We start from the raw sequence: 20,022 nt of genomic DNA, 5'->3' as shown, positions 1-20,022 counted from the left end.
CATCCCATAGGAATGGGCCAGTAGGTACCTACCAGCCTCCCAACAGGTAGAGTAGGTCCGGATGTAGTAGCCGCTAGAGGGTGCAAAAAAGCAATGTTGAAATAATACTAAAAATGACTTTAATAGTAACACAGTTAGGTTTAGGGGTTGAGATTAGGTTTAGGGGTAGAGATTAGGTTAGTTGTAAACATTAGGTTTAGGGGTAGGGGGTAGATTTATGGGTTAGGAGGCTAGTAGGTACCTACTGTCCCATTCCTATGGGATGATTATTGCTTGATAACGTCCCATTCAATCGACTGATCTCAATCAGATTGGCTGGATACGCCCTGGTAATAAATAAATAAATAAATAAATAAATAAATAAATAAAATATTATATATGTGAAGGATTTCGCTTACTCACGTTCGTTTGCCCCTTAAGCAGACACAGACACAGAAATTGAAAGTTTAACGCGGTTGCACATTTTCATTGCACAAAACACAGAAATAAACACAACAAAACCTAACTCTCTCACTGGACGGCTAAGCCGTTTACCAGTCACAAAGTCACTTTGAACACACACACGTTTACACAGAACCTTACACAGACTGCCCAGTACAAACCTTTGGTTCCTGTTATACCTGCCTGCTAATTACAAGCAGGTGACACCCATCAAATTAAATCAAATAATTACACCGCTGGCTGTGCAAACACAGCCACACACCCACAATTATCTGTCATGGACAGAAATCAAACCAATCCCTGCCAGCCACCAACACATTTTTTACAGGCAGTGATTTGCCCTGCCACAACCCTAAGCAACGCTGGAAAAAGAAAAATGCTTTCTGTAAACTATGCAGGACTGATTTGAACGGTGGGATGTGGCATGAAGAATGACAATGTTTGTGGTAATCACTAGAGATCACAAAAACACCAAAAAGCCAGCGACACTCAGAAAACAAGCGCTTCAATAACATCTTTCACTGCCAAGGGAAAAATGGAGATCAAGAAAGTTACATAGGCAGAGACTTTTACATGTTGTGACTAGTTCAGCAAACCTGTAGTAGACATGTTCCTGGACTCACACACTGCAAGTATTCTGCAGGAAAGTACAAGTCACACACATACTGAAAGAGCATTTCTATTACAATTTCACATCAACATTTCTTTAGAAATTCAGATTGATTGATAATATGTGTTCATATACAGCAATAGTGTGTCCACTTAAAACAGAAGACAGTTGACAATGACATTTCACTAACAGTTACTGCTTTTCCCATCACAGCATGTTAGCTCTGCTTGTGGACAATCCATTAAGTATTAACTCAAGTGTAGCGCTTCCCATGTTTGGTTAAAGAAAAAAAAAATAGAACTAAAAAGAAAAAAACAGGACTTCAAAATCTGATTATTTACATTTTTGAAATTATTTCCTTTTTGCTTTAGAAAGATAATTTCCAAAACTTCCATTTGAGAGAATTATTTGTAAATCTAATATAAATTCTGTTTGTAGTCGAATGAACTCGAGTCTCATCTGAAAAAGACATGGCCTGTCAGGAGAACTTTTTAAACCAGGCAACAGACACTCTCTGTAGCAGCGGTTCTCACACTTCACAGTACTTTTTCACCAATAAAAATGACTTTGCGACCCCACTGCCCCAGTGGCACTGGAACAATTTTTAATGTGGGGGTGCTGAAAGCCATTCAACAAAACTGTAGCCACTGTATATGAAGGAAGCCATGCAAAGCCAGGGAGTGCGGTAGCACCCCCAGTACCCCTAGTTCAAGCACCCCTGCACTGCCCTGTGTTACTGCACAATAGTTAGTATTGATGAATAAAACATGCATTACAAGGCAACATCAACAATAATAAGACTACATTTTAAAAAAAAAAAATACCTTGAGCTTGGATGAACTCAAAGGCTTCAATTTGGGACATGATAAGAAGTTTACAAAACCAATCATTGCAGGCTTCAGTAGATTTTATCTTATAAAACAAAAGCATTTATCTGTTCTTTTTTTAGCTTTTAAAACAAAACTTTGTAATTGTGTGCTTTAAAAACAGTATGAACTAAGCTTACTCATTTCCGCTTGTTCTGGGGAAATTTAAATTACTGCAGCAGTAATAGCGAATGACAATGGCTTGTTTGAAGGCGGACAGCCAAAATGTCAAAAGTGTTTTAAAGAAGTGAAAAATAAGGGAGGAAACACCATCAATTTATTGAAACATCTTTCAGATCGCCACCCCGATCTCATTGCCGAAGTTTACTTTTCCTGTAGCTTCTTCAGTTCTTTCAGTTTAAGTGAATCCCCGGTGTGTAGTGCTTATAAAAAAGGCACATCAAAAATAACAAATAGAACAGGAATGCGCTGAAGCTGATCAAACAGGAGTTCACTGAAGCTTGTTTATTTCGTCATTACAGTGCATTTGCTATAAGCTGCACAAATATACTTTGCAGACGTGTCATTAAAACTTTACCGCATGTCAAAAATGTTAGCAATGTTTTTATATTCTTTGGATTTTGTGGTAATCTGTATTTTAAGTGTCATTGCTGCAAAACTCCTGTGTGTTGAATTGTAAGTATGCATGAGCATTGGAAAGATCAGGATGAATACTGACTTCATTGCTAGCATATCCATTTCCATACAGATAACAGCATCAATGTGATGCTTCGCCTGCAGAGGAAAGCAGAGGACATTTTGGAAGCTTCTGAGTCACACTGCAAAGTCCGCCAATGCAGACAGCTGCAGGTTCAGCATGAACGGAATAAAAATCACTTCCAGTTTATTATAGTAGCCAGAGTGGTTGTGTTTATTCCCTAATGTAACACATTACTGTGTCCATTTAAAAAAAAAGTTTTACAATGTACATGAATTCATCAAGCTAGTCTAGTTTACCATTGAAAAAAGAAACAAGGACCAGGGGTCACAAATGGAGATTAGATAAAGGGGCATTCAGAACAGAAAATAGGAGGCACTTTTTTACACTGAGTATTGGGAGGGTCTGGAACCAACTCTCCAGTAATGTTGTTGAAGCTGACACCCTGGGATCCTTCAAGAAGCTGCTTGATGAGATTCTGGGATCAATAAGCTACAGGCTGCAGTGTGGAGTAGTGGTTAAGGCTCTGGACTCTTGACCGGAGGGTTGTGGGTTCAATCCCCAGTGGGGGACACTGCTGTTGTACCCATGAGCAACATACTTTACCTAGATTGCTCCAGTAAAAACACAACTGTATAAATGGGTAATTGTATGTAAAATAATGTGCTATCTGTATAATGTGAAATAATGTATAATGTGATATCTTGTAACAATTGTAAGTCGCCCTGGATAAGGGCGTCTGCTAAGAAATAAATAATAATAATAATAATAACGAACAAGATGGGCTAAATGGCCTCTTCTCGTCTGTAAACTTTCTTATGTTCTTATGTGTTGAGAGACCGAGGTTCCCTGGCTAGCCTATCTGTATGTTCTTGCTGTTTTCTCAGGAGTGGTCAATGTGCTTCTGACCATGCCCCTCTGGGTTGTCAATACCCACCTCAAACTGCAGGGGGGTGAAATTCAGAAACAGTGACATCACACCCAACCGCTACAGTGGCATTCTGGGTAAGAAGAGCTCTCTTAAGGATTGCTTGGTCTTCATTCCAAATGTGGCTTTAATTATAGGAGTGCTAACTAAAACCTTGTTTCCATGGCCACGCCAAATCAAGTACACACCCTAATTGCCCCCCCCCCCCCCCTCCTCCCCCCCAATGCTGCGTTTCCGTGTTTTGGTAAAACAAGAGTTGGCCTCCAATTCGGGCGCATACCCGAGTTCTTTGTTACCATTTCACTCTGCAGGCTGGCCCGAATTAATTCAGGCTGAGCAGAAAATACATCACTAATCATGGAATCCCGGGTCTTAGCAACAATCTCTATGAAAGCCAGTGTCAGTTGCAAATAAAGGTTAGAGAAAACAAAATAACAGCTTACCTGTAAGCTATTATCACTGATTACTGTTTGGGGAGATCGGGTCATTCAAAGGCAGCTTCAAGGATCTTTTCGAAGTCAAAAAGTGTTTCAAAAAATAAGTCAAGTTCTACTTTCTATGGGTGTGAGTAGGAATGCGCTCCAATGTAGAGAAAAAATCAAAGACCACAATAAAAGAAGCGGAAATGATCTCAAAACATTCCGCTATTATGACAGATTAGATGCGATTTTAGGACACCGTCCAATATCACAAGACTGGAAAAGTATCCATTGCCGTGGTTGGTGATAACAATGTTACAATGTCAATAACTATGATACAGTAATCTGGTTACTATCTGGCCACCTCTCGCGATAACATGAGTGAGACTTGTCCAGCTCACTTAATAACTCGAGAAACTCAGGAAACCCTGGAAACGCTATTTTTTTTAGCCAACTCTCGTTGCACTTCAGCTCGAGTTTTGGAAAATTCAGGCTAACCCAGGAGCACTTGACTGCACTCGAGTTGGCTTGACTATGGAAACGAGGTGCAAGGCTATAAATCCATTCTTCTTACCTAGTATTTCCCCTGGCACTTGGAAGTCAGACAAGGGTCAAACTCAGGCTAACCTGTGCAGGTTGGAACATTGGATTACACTGTGTCACTTACAAAATATCACTGTCCTGGTCACAAAAGCAAAGTTTGTGGGGAATAATAGCCATTTTCTATACTTTTGAGGCATAAGCAATTAGGAAATAACACTTACTACCCAGGAACAAAAATTGTGTTACATAGTGTTATTTTAAGTCTAAATTCAAATTTCTGAATGTTCTTTTATATCATTGGTTGTAACTGTTGTATTATATATTTGAGCTCTCTTATTTTGTTTTTAACTTTGTACAACGCTCTGGGGTGCATGAATGATGCTATATAAAAATGAATGTGTATTGTATTATTAGTCGGTGTTCTGCCTGCTGATTTCTAATTGGGAATGTCGTTCCCACACTGCTCTATGTCCCAGATGCGTTCCCGTAGATCCTGCTCTCCGAGAGGCTCCCTGCTCTCTGGAACGGGACCCACCTCTCCCTGCTGCTGAACCCTGCCCTGCAGTTCATGAGCTATGAGAGGCTGAAGACAACAGAGTCTCATGGGCTTGTGTCAGCTGGGTACGGTGAAGATGTGAAAAACCTGCTTTTGTTTTATCCCACAATATTTCTGTCTCCTTTCATTCAGTTTGCAACTTTGTTATCTGTTTGGTGTTTGTCTATCCGGAGCAGACATTTTAGTTCTTCTATACTTCACACCCTCAGCCTTCTGGGAGGATTCAGGAATGTACTTCTTTGAGCAATTTCAGAATAGTATTACCCTGCAATCAAACTGTCAGTCAAAATACAATAGGCTGAATCGCTCTGTTTTTTTCTTCTTACATCAGACCCAGCAGTTACTGCACAAAGAACAGTATGAAATAGGCTGGTCTGCTGGTATTGTTTAGTTATAAAGACCTGTATGAAATAGGCTGGTTTGCTGGTATTGTTTAGTTACAAAGACCTGTATGAAATAGGCTGGTCTGCTGGTATTGTTTAGTTACAAAGACCTGTATGAAATAGGCTGGTTTGCTGGTATTGTTTAGTTACAAAGACCTGTATGAAATAGGCTGGTCTGCTGGTATTGTTTAGTTACAAAGACCTGTATGAAATAGGCTGGTCTGCTGGTATTGTTTAGTTACAAAGACCTGTATGAAATAGGCTGGTTTGCTGGTATTGTTTAGTTACAAAGACCTGTATGAAATAGGCTGGTCTGCTGGTATTGTTTAGTTACAAAGACCTGTATGAAATAGACTGGTCTGCTGGTATTGTTTAGTTACAAAGACCTGTATGAAATAGACTGGTCTGCTGGTATTGTTTAGTTACAAAGACCTGTATGAAATAGGCTGGTCTGCTGGTATTGTTTAGTTACAAAGACCTGTATGAAATAGGCTGGTCTGCTGGTATAGTTTAGTTACAAAGACCTGTATGAAATAGGCTGGTCTGCTGGTATTGTTTAGTTATAAAGACCTGTATGAAATAGGCTGGTCTGCTGGTATTGTTTAGTTACAAAGACCTGTATGAAATAGGCTGGTCTGCTGGTATTGTTTAGTTAAAGCAACACTGTGTGACCATTCAAAGGCCATTCAAAAGCCTACTTAAAAGCTTAAAACACATCTTTATGCAGAGGCATTTTTGTAGATTGGGGTGGCCTATTTTAGAATTTTGTTAATATGTATTTTATTTATTTATTTTATTTATTTTTTCCCCCATTTGTTTTTGGATGTTTTTTGACATTTTATTGTATATTATATTATTGCATAGTATATTTATTTCTCATGTGAAGCGCTTTGGGATGCCTATGCATAAAGGTGCTATACAAAATTAATTGGATTTGATAGATTGTATAATATTATTATTTATTTCTTAGCAAACACCATTATCAGGGCGACTTACAATTGTTACAAGATATCACAGTATTTCATATTATACAGATATCACATTTTCGACATACTATTACCCATTTATACACTTGGGTTTATACTGGCGCAATTTAGGTAAAGTACCTCGCGCAAGGAAACAGCAGTAGTGTCCCCCACCTGGGATTGAACCCATGACCCTCCGGTCAAGAGTCCAGAGCCCTAACCACTACTCCACACTGCTGCCCATAATATCCTTTTATGTGTGTTTAACATTTTCTCTAAAGCTTTTTTGTTCACTACATTTCCAGAGAGCAGCTGCTGTTGACAGTCCACTTAGTTTATGTTCATTTCAGAAGTAGGTGCAGAACAAAACATTTATTGAAAATTAAAACTTTACAAAACATTACATGGGGAAAAACATTTAGCATTAATTGATAAACAGAAACTTAAAACATGATTGACCTTAAACGGCACTTTGAATAATAAACTTCACACCCTCTCCAAAAATTCTAATTATATATAACTTGATTTAAACTACCAAAATGAATGTAATAAACAAAGTTGTGTCAGATTGAACATTCCCTTCACCCGAGGAGTGGAGAGGACAGACAGGGAGCTCAATACAAATGTTTTCAACACAAAACAGTCTAGTTCAGCTGGCAGATCGTTACAGAGGAATCATAATCAACAGATAACCCAGGATAGAGAATCTCAGTGAATGTGGTTTGGAATCTGTGCAGGAGCGTCATTGTGTCAGAGACGCCATAAAATGACAGAGTGCCGGCATTACAGTCCAGATACACTCCTATTCTGGGGGAGTGAGGGACAGTTATTGCACTTTCATTGTTATTGTGCCAGGCAGTGTAACTCGAATCAGAGCAGAACAAACTCCAGGACTTGTCATTGAATCCAAGGACACAGGGATGAGCCCTTCCTTTCCTACTGATTCCTTCATATGTGACTCCTATAGCAGCTCCTCCCCCACTCCACTCAACCTCCCAGTAACAGCGAGTCCCAGACAAACCCTCTCTGCAAAGCACTTGGGGCCAGTAATCAAATCTATCTAGGTGATCAGGATATCGCTGGGTCTCTCCAAGTGTCACCTTTCTGTTCCCTTCAGACAGACAGAGGTCTTCATACGCCGTGTTGGAGTCCAGTGTGAGCTGACAGGAATCTGATTGAAGAGAAAATGATGGGTAGAGGAGAGAGTTAGAAAAGAAAAATCACTGAGAAAATCAAGTCATTGTCTGTTCCATCCTTAAATCATTCCCTGCTCCCTGCTCCCACCTCCCTGCTTCTTCCTCCCTCGTCTATGATCCCTCCTCCATGCTCCCTCTTTCCTCCCACTCCTTCCTCCCTGCTGCTTCCTCCCTTTTCCTTTCTCCCTTATCTGCTCCCTCCCCTGCTCCCTCATCATCCTCCATGCTCCCTCCTCCATGCTCCTCTTCCCTCCTCTATGTTCCCTCCTCCCTTTTTCCTGCTCCCTCCTCTATGCCCCTTACTGCTCCCTCCTCTATGCTCCCTTCTCCCTCATCCATGCTTCCTCCTCACTCCCTCCTCCCTGCTTCCTCCTCCCTGCTCCCTCCTCCATGCTCCCTCCCTCCACCTTCCTCAATCCTCCACACTCCCTCCTCCATTAGTCCCTGTTCCCTCCTCCATGCTCTCTCCTCCCTCCTCTATGCTCCCTCCTCCATGCCTCTTCCCTCCCCCACTCCCTCCTCCCTGCTGCCTCCTACATTCTCCCTTTTCCTTGCTCCCTTATCTTCTCCCTCCTCCCTGCTCACTCCTCCCGGCTCCCTCCTTTGATCCCTCCTCTCTGATCCCTCCTCATTGCTGCCTCCTGCCTGCTCCCTGCTATTTAAACTGTGATATTTAAAGTTGATAATCAATATATTTGATCTATAATTCTTATTTGAGATGTATTTTTCACAAGTTATATATTTTTCTGTCTTAAATAAACTGCTGCTATTAATAAAGCACTCTTGCTGTTTGATTGTTTTGTTCATTATAATTCCTCGATCTTATCAAACTTCTTCAATTGGAACTAATCAAATGCAGCTCTGCATACAATTACAGTTCACTTAATGTTCCTACAGGGTATGTGTTGCCATTTTACACACTCAGACCCCTTGCTTACTAAATATCTTCAATAGAATATCATCCACTCTTCAAATATCTGTCTAATATTTTAATGAGCAATCCATCCCACAAGTGCAGTCGTACTGCAATATACATTTACTACCAGCACAGGATGACTGGGAGGGATAGCTGTTCATTTTACCCCACAACTGGTTTCACATGTATTGTACATGTAGTAAAAGATGGGATCATTATCTGTTCAGGGATACCAAGATATTTAGGGAGAGAAAGGTCTGAGTGGGGAAAAAAAACAACAAATGCCCCACCCCCAGTCATTCTGCATGTATTCATCTGAACCAATACTTGTTGCAGAGGAGTGTAGATTAATGGCTTCACAATTCCTAATAAATAATAATTGCTGCCCTCAAGCTCCACCCCTCCCTGTTCTGTAGTGTTAGCTCTTCTCACAATGGAGTGATACATCTTTCAATCAAATGTTTCAGTGAAAACAGACTTACATTTTAAAAACTCAGCTCTGTTCCTTGGCTCTGGAGCCTGCAGACTGTAAACTGCAACTTTGTTCACTGGCAGAAAAAAACAGAAAGTAGGTGAAATGCTCTTAATTTTTTATGACAAAGTGCATCTGTTCAGTTTATCAGTTTAGCAAATGACCCAGCTAACTCAGGGATCTTTCACAAAACAACTAATCTAATACATCTCCAGCCACTCTTTTACTGAGGCGTTAGGTCCTTCCAAAAAGGGAGAATGTTTCTGTAGATAAAATGTTTTTCTGGAAGAAAAGCCTTACCTTTGAAATGTCAGTCACTGCTCCTAGACCCCAGGATATAAACAGCTGTTTCATTTGTTAAATAAAATATAGAAAACTGTTTTAAACCAAAAACTTTACTGTGGAGGATTTGGAATACAAACATGACCATGACCTCCAATTCCTATAAATCTTTGATAAGAAAGTGCAGGACTGTAAGTTAGTATAGTCTGTTGGACATTAGGATCAGGCAGAATGCAGTTGTTATGAACCCCTATAAAAATGGACTCGGTGGCTAGGTTGGGAATGGTGAATGCTGGGTCTGTTTCTGTCATCCGGGCTCATTCTTAAATCCAGTCTGATCAGGTAGAACATAAGAACATAAGAACATAAGAACATAAGAACATAAGAACATAAGAAAATTTACAAACGAGAGGAGGCCATTCAGCCCATCTTGCTCGTTTGGTTGTTAGTAGCTTATTGATCCCAGAATCTCATCAAGCAGCTTCTTGAAGGATCCCAGGGTGTCAGCTTCAACAACATTACTGGGGAGTTGGTTCCAGACCCTCACAATTCTCTGTGTAAAAAAGTGCCTCCTATTTTCTGTTCTGAATGCACCTTTATCTAATCTCCATTTATGACCCCTGGTCCTTTTTTCTTTTTTCAAGTCAAAGAAGTCCCTCGGGTTGACATTGTCTATACCTTTTAGGATTTTGAATGTTTGAATCAGATCGCCGTGTAGTCTTCTTTGTTCAAGACTGAATAGATTCAATTCTTTTAGCCTGTCTGCATACGACATGCCTTTTAAACCCGGGATAATTCTGGTTGCTCTTCTTTGTTCTTGACTACTCTTTATTTATTTGTTAATTAATTTTGTGTTTACCGATCCTCCCTCTCTCTCTGCTTTATTGTTTGTTTACGATTAGGCCTACTGATTGTCCTCTTTACTTAAACCGTTTTTTTAAAAAAAATCTTAAATATAACTCTTCTTTCTATTACACACCTTGCATTTTCAGTTAGTGTAAATTATTGAATGTGTCTTTTGCACTATTTATATTTATAACAAAGTGCAACCCTACCGCTGCTTGGATATAGACGGTATAGACACAAGGAATGCGTGGTTCTGCAGGAAGGGGGCAGTAGCCTCCGAAGATCCACCTGTCGATCACGGCAATGACACGGAGAGGTTGGGAGGAAGGTGTGTTGGCTTTTCCTCTCTCTGAGTGGATGAGAAGCGGGTCTTGGGGGGGGGGGGGGCGGGGCGGGGGTTGCTCGGCCCATAAGAACTGTGCTTGGTTATGCATTCAGGTGGCCTAACAGGGGATATCCTGTGACACTGGCCGAAGACGCCAGTCTAAACAAAGACCAAGCAGGAATGCCAGCGGTTGAAGATAGAACGAAACAGACAAGCACGGCTGAGGAAGACAGCCCGCCTTAAACAAATAAAACAAGAATTAAAATAAATCATTACGTACCCGAGGGGTACATGTGTAGATATATGGGGAACTCTGGCCAGCCCAGTGTATAGAGAATAGCCGAGCACAGGCTTGAGACCCGAGCTGACTGGCATAGCGGCAGTGGGGGCTCTGTGTAAGCAGCACCTTTATTTTGTAGTTTTATTACTGTGTTTTATTTTCTCTTTGTATTTCGCCTTTGGTTTTCATTATTATTTCAGAGCACCTATGCATGCTGACACACAAGTGCAACCCCTGTTTACCATCGTTGATATGGGGGGGGGGGGGGGGTTGCAACACCAGCGCCATTTATTGACAAATAATAAAATTACCTAAATAAAACTGGGCACCTGAGTAGTGTTGCAAATAAAACCTTCTGTTTCCTGTGTGTGTGTGTGTCAGTGAATCCCCTACAACCCTTCCACAGTCCTCTATGCCTTCTGTGGTACGATTGTCTCTGTATAGTCGTGGCTTCTACTGACCCTGGTGTTTCTTTTGAACTTCAGTCTTACTTGTTAAACTATAGGGATCAGATATTTACTTATTTATTATTTAAATTTTTTTTATACATTTAGTACTATTCAATAAAACTGCACTATTGACTTTCATTTAATTGAAAGGACTCGTGTGAGGGAATCCATATCTTGGTCACGACTTAGAGGGTCCCTACCTCTATATAAACAAGGGGTGGCGTAGTATCTTATGATGTATTTGATTACAATTTAAACTAGATTATTTAACTCTTAATTTCCCCTGCCCAAATCACGGCTGATGCCACATCAGCATCCTATATGGAATGAATGTGTTGTTTTAGTGATTTAATCCCACTGTCTGAATGCTATTGTGTTGCTTTCTCTTGCAATGTCTTTAGAAACACTCTTCCTTCTTGCTATTATCACTTGGGATGTCACTGTAAATTAGGTGGGGTGTTTCAACCTGGGGAAATCATTTGAAATAAAACAGCTGCAGTATTCATATAGCCAACAATCTGCAAGAGGTATTTATCAAACTCTTGCAAGTCCTGTCCCTCCTCAAGCCATTCTCTATTTGAGAAATTTCTACCAAAGGAATATTTCACACCAACCTGTTGTGGTTATCTTTATTAATTCCCAGTTGCAGAAGTCCTCAATATGGTCTTTAAGTTCAGATACAGCTTTCCTCGCAGCCCCAAAAGAGATGTCTGTATTGACAGTAAAGCTGAGTAAGTCTCCATCTTCAGGAGGGGCACAGAGGGACTGGAAATTCTACAACAGGAAAGTGGAGAAAAAGGAGTTTTCAGTGAAACAGAATGGGGTCCAAAACATTCCTGGGGAAAAGCAAGGATTCATTCAATTGGAGAGGTCTGTCTGAAACCGTCCTAGTTATGGACTTGAGATTTTCTAACAAGCAGTGATGTTACCTGTAGAAAATGGATGTGATCCTCTGTCTCTGAAAGCTGTTTCAGCTCAGCGTTTCTCCTGCTTAGCTCAGCAATCTCCTGCTCCAGTTTCCTCATGAGTCCTTCAGTCTGATTCACTCCAGCCTTCTTTTTAGCTCCAATCAGCTCAATAACCTCAGTGTGGATCTTCTTAATGGATCGGATCAGCTCAGTAAAGATCTTCTCACTTTCCTTTATTTCTATGCATGCAGATCTCTGAGTGAAAGAACACAGTGTGGGAAACATGGTTAGAATTTATATAAAAAACACATCAGGCATATACCATAAAGGTCTGTAGATGTGTTCCAGTCCATTTGTTAATAATAGTAATGACACCCTCTTGTCAATACCCACTTTCAGTGACTCCACAGCCTGTTTCAGCTCCTCCATTTCTTTCAGTCTCTCCTGGATTCTCTGTTGTATTTCTGTCTGTGTCTCTTCCAGCTGCTTCTGTGTACAAACACAATGACACAGTGACATTTCTGACAGGGCATTGAGTGATATCCTGTCACACACAATACAGGCCTGTTTAAGTATGCTACTAACCATGTCAGAATAACTTTAGTTCAGATATATTTTGTTTTTTATTGTCCCCTTACCTCTTTACAATCTTTGCAATAATTCTGAGTGGTTCTCGGATATATTTTGTTCTTCAGTCCTAATTGCATGCCATAGACATCTTTAGCACAGGCTAGATCAGACATAATGTGTTTATAGTAGGGTGGCAATGTTGTAATTAGTAGCAGGTGTATATCAGGTGCAGTGCAGATGCAGTATTTCCAATAATTTCCAATAGTATGGGTGAAATGAGGGTTTTAATGGTTAGAAATCCAATTGTCTGATGACCAGCCAGAAAACAATAATGAGATGGCAATGCACAGCAAAGTGTATTGCACAGTAATGAAAAAGGGTTGCAGTCCCGCAAACAATAAACACAGTACAAAACACACACAATTAGACACATGATCACAGGTCTAAAGTGAGTGCTCTCAGTGCTTGTGGTGAAGTAAAATCTATTACGTGCTATTGGTGAAAAACAAGTGTTGTGGTGATCCGGCTTTGTGCTGGCCCCTGGCGACAGCTCCGGATTTGTGTTTAGCCGTCTAGTGCTACTTAACAAAACAAGCATAAGAAACATAAGAAACATAAGAAAGTTTACAAACGAGAGGAGGCCATTCAGCCCATCTTGCTCATTTGGTTGTCAGTAGCTTACTGATCCCATAATCTCATCAAGCAGCTTCTTGAAGGATCCCAGGGTGTCAGCTTCAACAATATTACTGGGGAGTTGGTTCCAGACCCTCACAATTCTCTGTGTAAAAAAGTGCCTCCTATTTTCTGTTCTGAATGCCCCTTTATCTAATCTCCATTTGTGACCCCTGTTTGAATCAGATCGCCGCGTAGTCTTCTTTGTTCAAGACTGACTTTTAAACCAGGGATAATTCTGGTTGTTCTTCTTTGCACTCTTTCTAGAGCAGCTATGAGGTGATGAGGTGACCAGAACTGAACACAATATTCTAGGTGAGGTCTTACTAATGCATTGTAAAGTTTTAACATTACTTCCTTGATTTAAATTCAACACTTCTCATAATATATCCAAGCATCTTGTTGGCCTTTTTTATAGCTTCCCCACATTGTCTAGATGAAGACATTTCTGAGTTAACATAAACTTGGTCTTTTTCAAATTTGCTTTCTTCAATTTCACGAACTATTTTATTTTGGGGATATCTCCCAGTCCTTCCAGTCTCCTTGTATCTCTGAAACCCAAGCGAAGGAAAAGATTTACAATTCTCCGGCCTCTTATACGTTTATGCATGACCCCTTGGTAACCGATTGCAGCTGCCTCTATTGCCTGCAGCTGCTACCTCGTTTACCTTCCAGGTCAATACATTCCCGCACTGGAGTCTCACCTTTTTCCAGGTTGACTGACTTCCCGACCCAGGGAATGAACTGTCAGGCCAACCTGTCCAAAGCCTTTCCCTTTCGCTACTTAGTACCCTCACAGGTCGAGAGGGAGATTGTGGCACTCTTCCGTGTTGTTCCCACACTGAAGCAGGAAGACAAGCAGGTGAGAGCCGGAATGGAGGCACAGAGACACAGGTGCAGTGAAACACGCCAGCACGGTGCTCAGTATTTAATAACACATAAAACAAAGAAAAACCAAACAATAATGTCATGTGGCGCTACCAGCGATGTTAGCTCACAGAGGACGGTACAAGACTGTAAGACACTAAAAATAAAACACAATACAACAAACTATTATTATTTGTTTTTTTAGCAGATGCCTTTATCCAAGGCGACTTACAGAGACTAGGGTGTGTGAACTATGCATCAGCTGCAGAGTCACTTACAATTATGTCTCACCCGAAAGACGGAGCACAAGGAGGTTAAGTGACTTGCTCAGGGTCACACAGTGAGTCAGTGGCTGAGGTGGGATTTGAACTGGGGACCTCCTGGTTACAAGCCCTTTACTTTAACCACTGGACCACACAGCCTCCTAGGAAACTATAAAACAAAGGTGCTGTGAAAACTGCAGGCCTTGCAGCAGCCTCGATCACAGTGATCTCTATGTTTTTATACTGACGCTCCGCTGAGACACGCCCACCTGCCTGCTGGAACAGCTGATTGCTTTCAGCTGCTGCTCCATGCAGATAGGCAATCATCCCCGGGGGAGCACCACAGCAGTTAAACAATTCATTAAATCAATTTACAACAATTAACGAAAAAATATACAATTAAACTACATATTTCCCACGTGTAGGGCTTCTGCCCTGCCACAGAGATTTACAACCAGAACTCATTATGTTTCCGTCACAAGTAGTAAGACACAACACCATCTAGTGCACAGCTGTCAGCAATACAAAAGGACACTTGATCCACAGTAGCTGTCCGCTAGATGGTACTGTTTCACAGTAGTAACAGTGAATGATGGCTGATCTAGCTTGTGTTACTGTGACAGAAATACAATGAATTGTGGTTGTAAATCTCCCTCCTGACCTGGGAGGGCACTAAGCAGCGAAAGGGAAAGGCTTTGGGCAGGCTGGCCGGACAGTTCTTTCCCTGGTACAGGAAGTCGGTCAGCCTAGAAGAAGGCGAGACTCCGTTGCAGGAACGTATTGACCCGGAAGGGAAACGAGGTAGCAGCTGCAGACAGTAAAGGCAGCTGCAATTGTTTTACCAAGGGGTCATGAGGATAAAGGGGCTGGAGAATCATAAATCGTTTCCTTTGCTTAGTTCAGAGAAGCAATGAACTGGAAGTACCAGGAGAGTTCACAAAAAGAATTAAAAGTGTTTGTGAGTGTTTTGTTTGTTTGTAGCACTGTTAGTAATTGTCTTTTGTTTGTAAATTCACTAGACGGCTAACACATCTCCGGAGCTGTCGCCTTGGGCCAGCACTACCCGGAACAACAACACCACAGTCACTGTTATTTGTTATCACCCACCTTGAGCACTACTGCACGCACCCGGACTGGTGATTTGTGTTAGTAGTATTGTGGGAGCAGATAACGCGTTACTTGTTTTGTTGTAAAAATCATTATTATAATTTTCCCGCCAAGCTTTACACCAGGGGTGTATTACTGGAGGATTATTGTTTGGTCGCTAGACCAGGATTTGTGTTAAAAATAAAAATAACATTTCCAAATCGGATTACAGTTTTCACTTGTGATTATTTCTGCACTGCATCACCTCTGCACCTGTTCATCTCAGCAGCCACTTTGCCACAGTTACATATTTGTGTTTGTCAAGGACCTAGGTAACTGAAGCAGCTTTCTCTTTAATGTATATTTAGGGCTTCTGATTTCTGGTTTTAACTGATAAACACAAATAAAACAACCCTGATACAAAAAACTGAAAATCGATGTATACCCAATAAACACTGATAAAAGACTGGGAATGGTTACTCAATTCACGTTGACTTCACCCTTTTCCCAGTGAAAAAATACAATAAAATTACTTAAAAACTAAAAAGAATAATAGAAAACAATCTTTCCTAGTACAGCTGGGCAATAACCTTCCTTCCTGACTTGTATCTCGCATTGATTTGTTCTGAATACTTTAAACTGAGTGGCAGCGAATTCCTACATTTCTTTTGGAGGATTTTACACACTTGCTAGATTTAAAACAAGATTACAATTAGAATTGGAGGGTTGTTCTTGCTCATGGGATTTAAAGCTATATTACATTTCGATAGGGAGAATTTACACGCATGTGGAATTTAAAACAGAATTGAAAATTGTGGCAAAATATAAAAAAAAAGCCTAGACACAAACGTTCAGAAGAATATACCCGTGACTTTGTTGTGGAAGACTATATTTAGTTTTTAACTAACTGTCACAAGAATGGCTTGAGTTCCGTGGGTGGTGACGTCGGTGTCCTGGAAGCAGTACACGGCAGACAGAGGTACGGGGCTGAAACAGCCACAGCCATATATTTATTAAATAATAAAAACACACATTTACAAAAACACAAAAGAAAGGGCACATTGGGCGAAACAAAACAAACACAAACAATAATAACCATTACTATAATGAGTACCTTTCGTTCTCTCTTTCTCAATATTTACTTCTTTCTCCTAAGCTCTCCACTTAATGAGCCCGGAGTGGGTCCTTTTATATTCTGTGGCTGGAGCCTTAATTATTTATTAATCAAATAATTAGCTTATTAAGGCTCCAGCCACATTCCCATGAGATTTATAAGGATGGGAATTTAACCCCATCCACGCCAATTACACATTATAAGACCGGCTTTTTCACCGGTCTCAAATAATAAATAACAATGACGGACGGTCTTCGTCCACCCACACATAAACACAATATAACAATAGCAATACAAATTTAAATAATAATCAGACATAAATAAATAAATATACATAAGGGGTGGGCACCCTGTCACACTAACTTAAACATATCTCTTTTAATCATGCAAAAATTCAGCTACTTTTTCTTTTACTTGGATTTGAGTTACACCCTCTACTGACTTTCAGCCTTCATAATTAAAAAAAAGAAAATATGTCTACAAAAAGATTAACACTTTACCAATAAAAACAAGTCTTCTCAGCTAGATGGTGGTTATAAATTAAAAGATAAACGTTTTAAGCGTACAAGCAAGCCTCCCAAAATCACATCTCTCACTGTGGCAGACTGGCTTTTAAAAAGGGGCTGAAAAGCCAGTTTCTTGGTTCTACAAGCAGGGATACAGATTGTCTGGGAAGGAGAGTGTTGCTGTAGGATCCTCACGACTGCGTGTGTTAACCAGGGTGAGAAAAGCACAAAAGGTAAAATGTATTTAGGTGATCACTGTGTGTGTTAACCAGGATCGCTAGCACTGGAAGGAATAGGGAACAAGTTTAGGGGATTTTAATCCCACCCAAGTCTAGAGAGGAGGTGTCAGGGAGACTGTTCCTGGAGCAGGACCTCCTTTCCTGTTTGGTCAACTTTTATTTTCTAGTTTTAGAGCTGTGTTTTGTTTTGAATGTTTTTTATTTTTGTATTATAGATAACCTCCTGTGTTTCTCCTGTCAATCAGCATTACCCACACCTATAACAACGCTCCTGTTACACCCTGAAATACATTTTAGTACGTCATAGTTTAGAAAGAGCAATAAAAAAACGAATGCTCTTTAAATAGCTCTTAATATACAATTCTAGTAAACAGACATGTTAAATATCCCTGGGAATTCTTAATATTATAGGATCGCTACAAAGAAATTGTTCAAACCCTTACCTGTTTCCTAGTCCTTTCTGACTCAGCTGAAACTGTATCATGGCTCTTGTGCTCCTTGTCAATACACAACACACAAACACACGTCTGATCGGTTCTACAGAAGATGTCCAAAACCTTCTGGTGTTCAGCACAAAGCTTCTGCTCCAGATTTCCAATTGCATTGACCAGCTTGTGCCTCTTTAATGGAGTAACCTCATAGTGTGGCTTGACGTGTGTTTCACAGAAAGAGGCCAGGCATGTCAAACAGGATTTCACAGCTTTGAACTTTCTCCCAGTGCAGAAATCACACGGCACATCTCCAGGTCCAGCATAACTTTGAGCAGGAGGAGGATTGAGTCCTGTCTTCTTTAATTTCTCCACAACTTCAGCCAGGATGGTGTTTCTGCGTAGATCAGGCCTTGGGGTAAAGGTCTCTCTGCACTCGGGGCAGCTGTAGACACCTGTATGATTAGTCTGATCCCAGCAGTTCTTTATACACCCTATACAGTAACTGTGTCCACATGGAATAGTGACTGGGACCTTCAATATCTCCAGACACACTGGACAGTTCAAGTGCTCCACTGACCACAAGTTTGAAGCCATTCTTGTTGCAGTTAGACAGAGAGTGACGATTTCACAACAAATGAAACTTAGCTGTGCTGATTTCCTGGAATTATTTAAAGCTCCAAGAGGCAGGGTTTTGGACTGAGGCCAGGTTTCGACAAGCAGGCTGAGCAGAATCTCTTGAAACAGTGTGAGAGTGACAGGGGAGGAGATAGTTGGGAATTGGACGGGAGTTTGAGAATGGCATTGTCACAGTAACCCTTCTATAGCTACAGTATGTATTTGACTGCACTAGACCTTCACTTCTGTGTGGGTCTGAATCCTCAGAAGTTCACAAGGGAAGTGAGTTTGTTGCAGTTTGATTTTAGTGGGCATTAATCCACATCTCAAAGTCCATTTGTCCTCAATCACAAACTTGTCTCTGAGCACCAACTGCTTTCTTCCCTCCAGTTCAGGGCAAGCTTGAGGCACAGAGTCTGAACTGCTCACCCCCCCTAAGAGAACGTGAAGGGTGGTCCCTCCAGTCCAGGGGAGGCTGTATATTATGAGAACTAGACATGTTCTAGTGTTATCAGACAGGGTGTGTACCTTACTGAAATACTAATTTATTACAGGGCTGATTTCATGAGTTAAAACCATTTTACACAGAAGAGACACTCAAACAAAGCTTATAATCAAGGGACCTACCTTTCAAATCTCTGTACTATTTGTTTTATTATTTTCAAACAATGTCTTCCCTCTCATCAGCAGAAGTCCCTTTGTGTCAATTGCAACAAACTGGCAGAGTTAGTACAGAGCTCCGTACTAAGTTGTAGACTAGCTAGTACGGTACTATCTGGGGATCATCCCCAGCTGCGTACTAACTTAGTACCAGTTGCATCGAAAAAAAGTTGCAGAACAAATATGGGGACTAGCTGATCCCATCTTTAGTACTGTACTGAGGATGAAGCTTTTTTGGTGTACTACCAAACAGGAACTGAAGAGGGGGCTCAAAATCTGAGGGATTTGATCCAGCAAGCTAATTCTATTTTAAGAGTGTTATTTTTCGTTACAAGAACTTCTTTGTACGTCATACTTTCTACCACTCAAAAGGGGACTTCCTTATGGTCAATTTTTGCCACTTAAATTTGTTTTAAAATCTGAATATTTTGACACTGAAGCTAGCAAAATGTATGACCAGTTTCTATCTAGGAATTACCCAAAGGATTGGTTAGAAAAGCTCTCTTTAGAGTTCAAAACTTAGATGTAAATCCTCATGTGAATAAGAATAACAAAGAATTCTCTTCCATTTGTTGCACGACTTTTACTACACAAAGTCATGAGATTAAAAATATTATTAAGCAACACTGGCATATTTTATCAACTGATACTATTGGTAGCAAAATATCTCTGATCTTCTTTTAAAGGAGGAGGCTATGTGGTCCAGTGGCTAAAGAAAAGGGCTTGTAACCAGGAGGTCCCCAGTTCAAATCCCACCTCAGCCACTGACTCATTGTGTGTGACCCTGAGCAAGTCACTTAACCTCCTTGTGCTCTGTCTTTCGGGTGAGACGTAATTGTAAGTGACTCTGCAGTTGATGCATAGTTCACACACCCTAGTCTCTGTAAGTCGCCTTGGATAAAGGCATCTGCTAAATAAATAAATAATTTAAAGATACAGCTAAAAATTTAAACTGG

The 20,022-nt window shown here is 40.6% G+C and overlaps 1 protein-coding gene across 1 annotated transcript; it reads right to left on the bottom strand.

The window, feature by feature from the left end:
* Positions 1 to 6,376: 6,376 nt before the first annotated feature.
* LOC117432830 (tripartite motif-containing protein 16-like) lies at positions 6,377 to 18,415 on the bottom strand. Its single transcript, XM_059016157.1, has 6 exons — positions 17,804 to 18,415; positions 12,437 to 12,532; positions 12,065 to 12,298; positions 11,750 to 11,909; positions 8,964 to 9,029; positions 6,377 to 7,540 (listed from the first exon to the last, which is right to left on the bottom strand). The coding sequence occupies exons 1-6, from the start codon at positions 18,383 to 18,385 to the stop codon at positions 7,014 to 7,016; spliced, it is 1,665 nt and encodes a 554-aa protein (XP_058872140.1). The 5' UTR covers positions 18,386 to 18,415; the 3' UTR covers positions 6,377 to 7,013.
* Between the last annotated feature and the right edge of the window lie 1,607 nt (positions 18,416 to 20,022).

The sequence above is a fragment of the Acipenser ruthenus genome, chromosome 52, assembly GCF_902713425.1.
Source record: "Acipenser ruthenus chromosome 52, fAciRut3.2 maternal haplotype, whole genome shotgun sequence".
NCBI lineage: Eukaryota > Metazoa > Chordata > Actinopteri > Acipenseriformes > Acipenseridae > Acipenser > Acipenser ruthenus.
The sequence above is the reverse complement of the archived record's forward strand: the minus strand, read 5'-3'. Positions and strand labels throughout refer to the sequence as shown.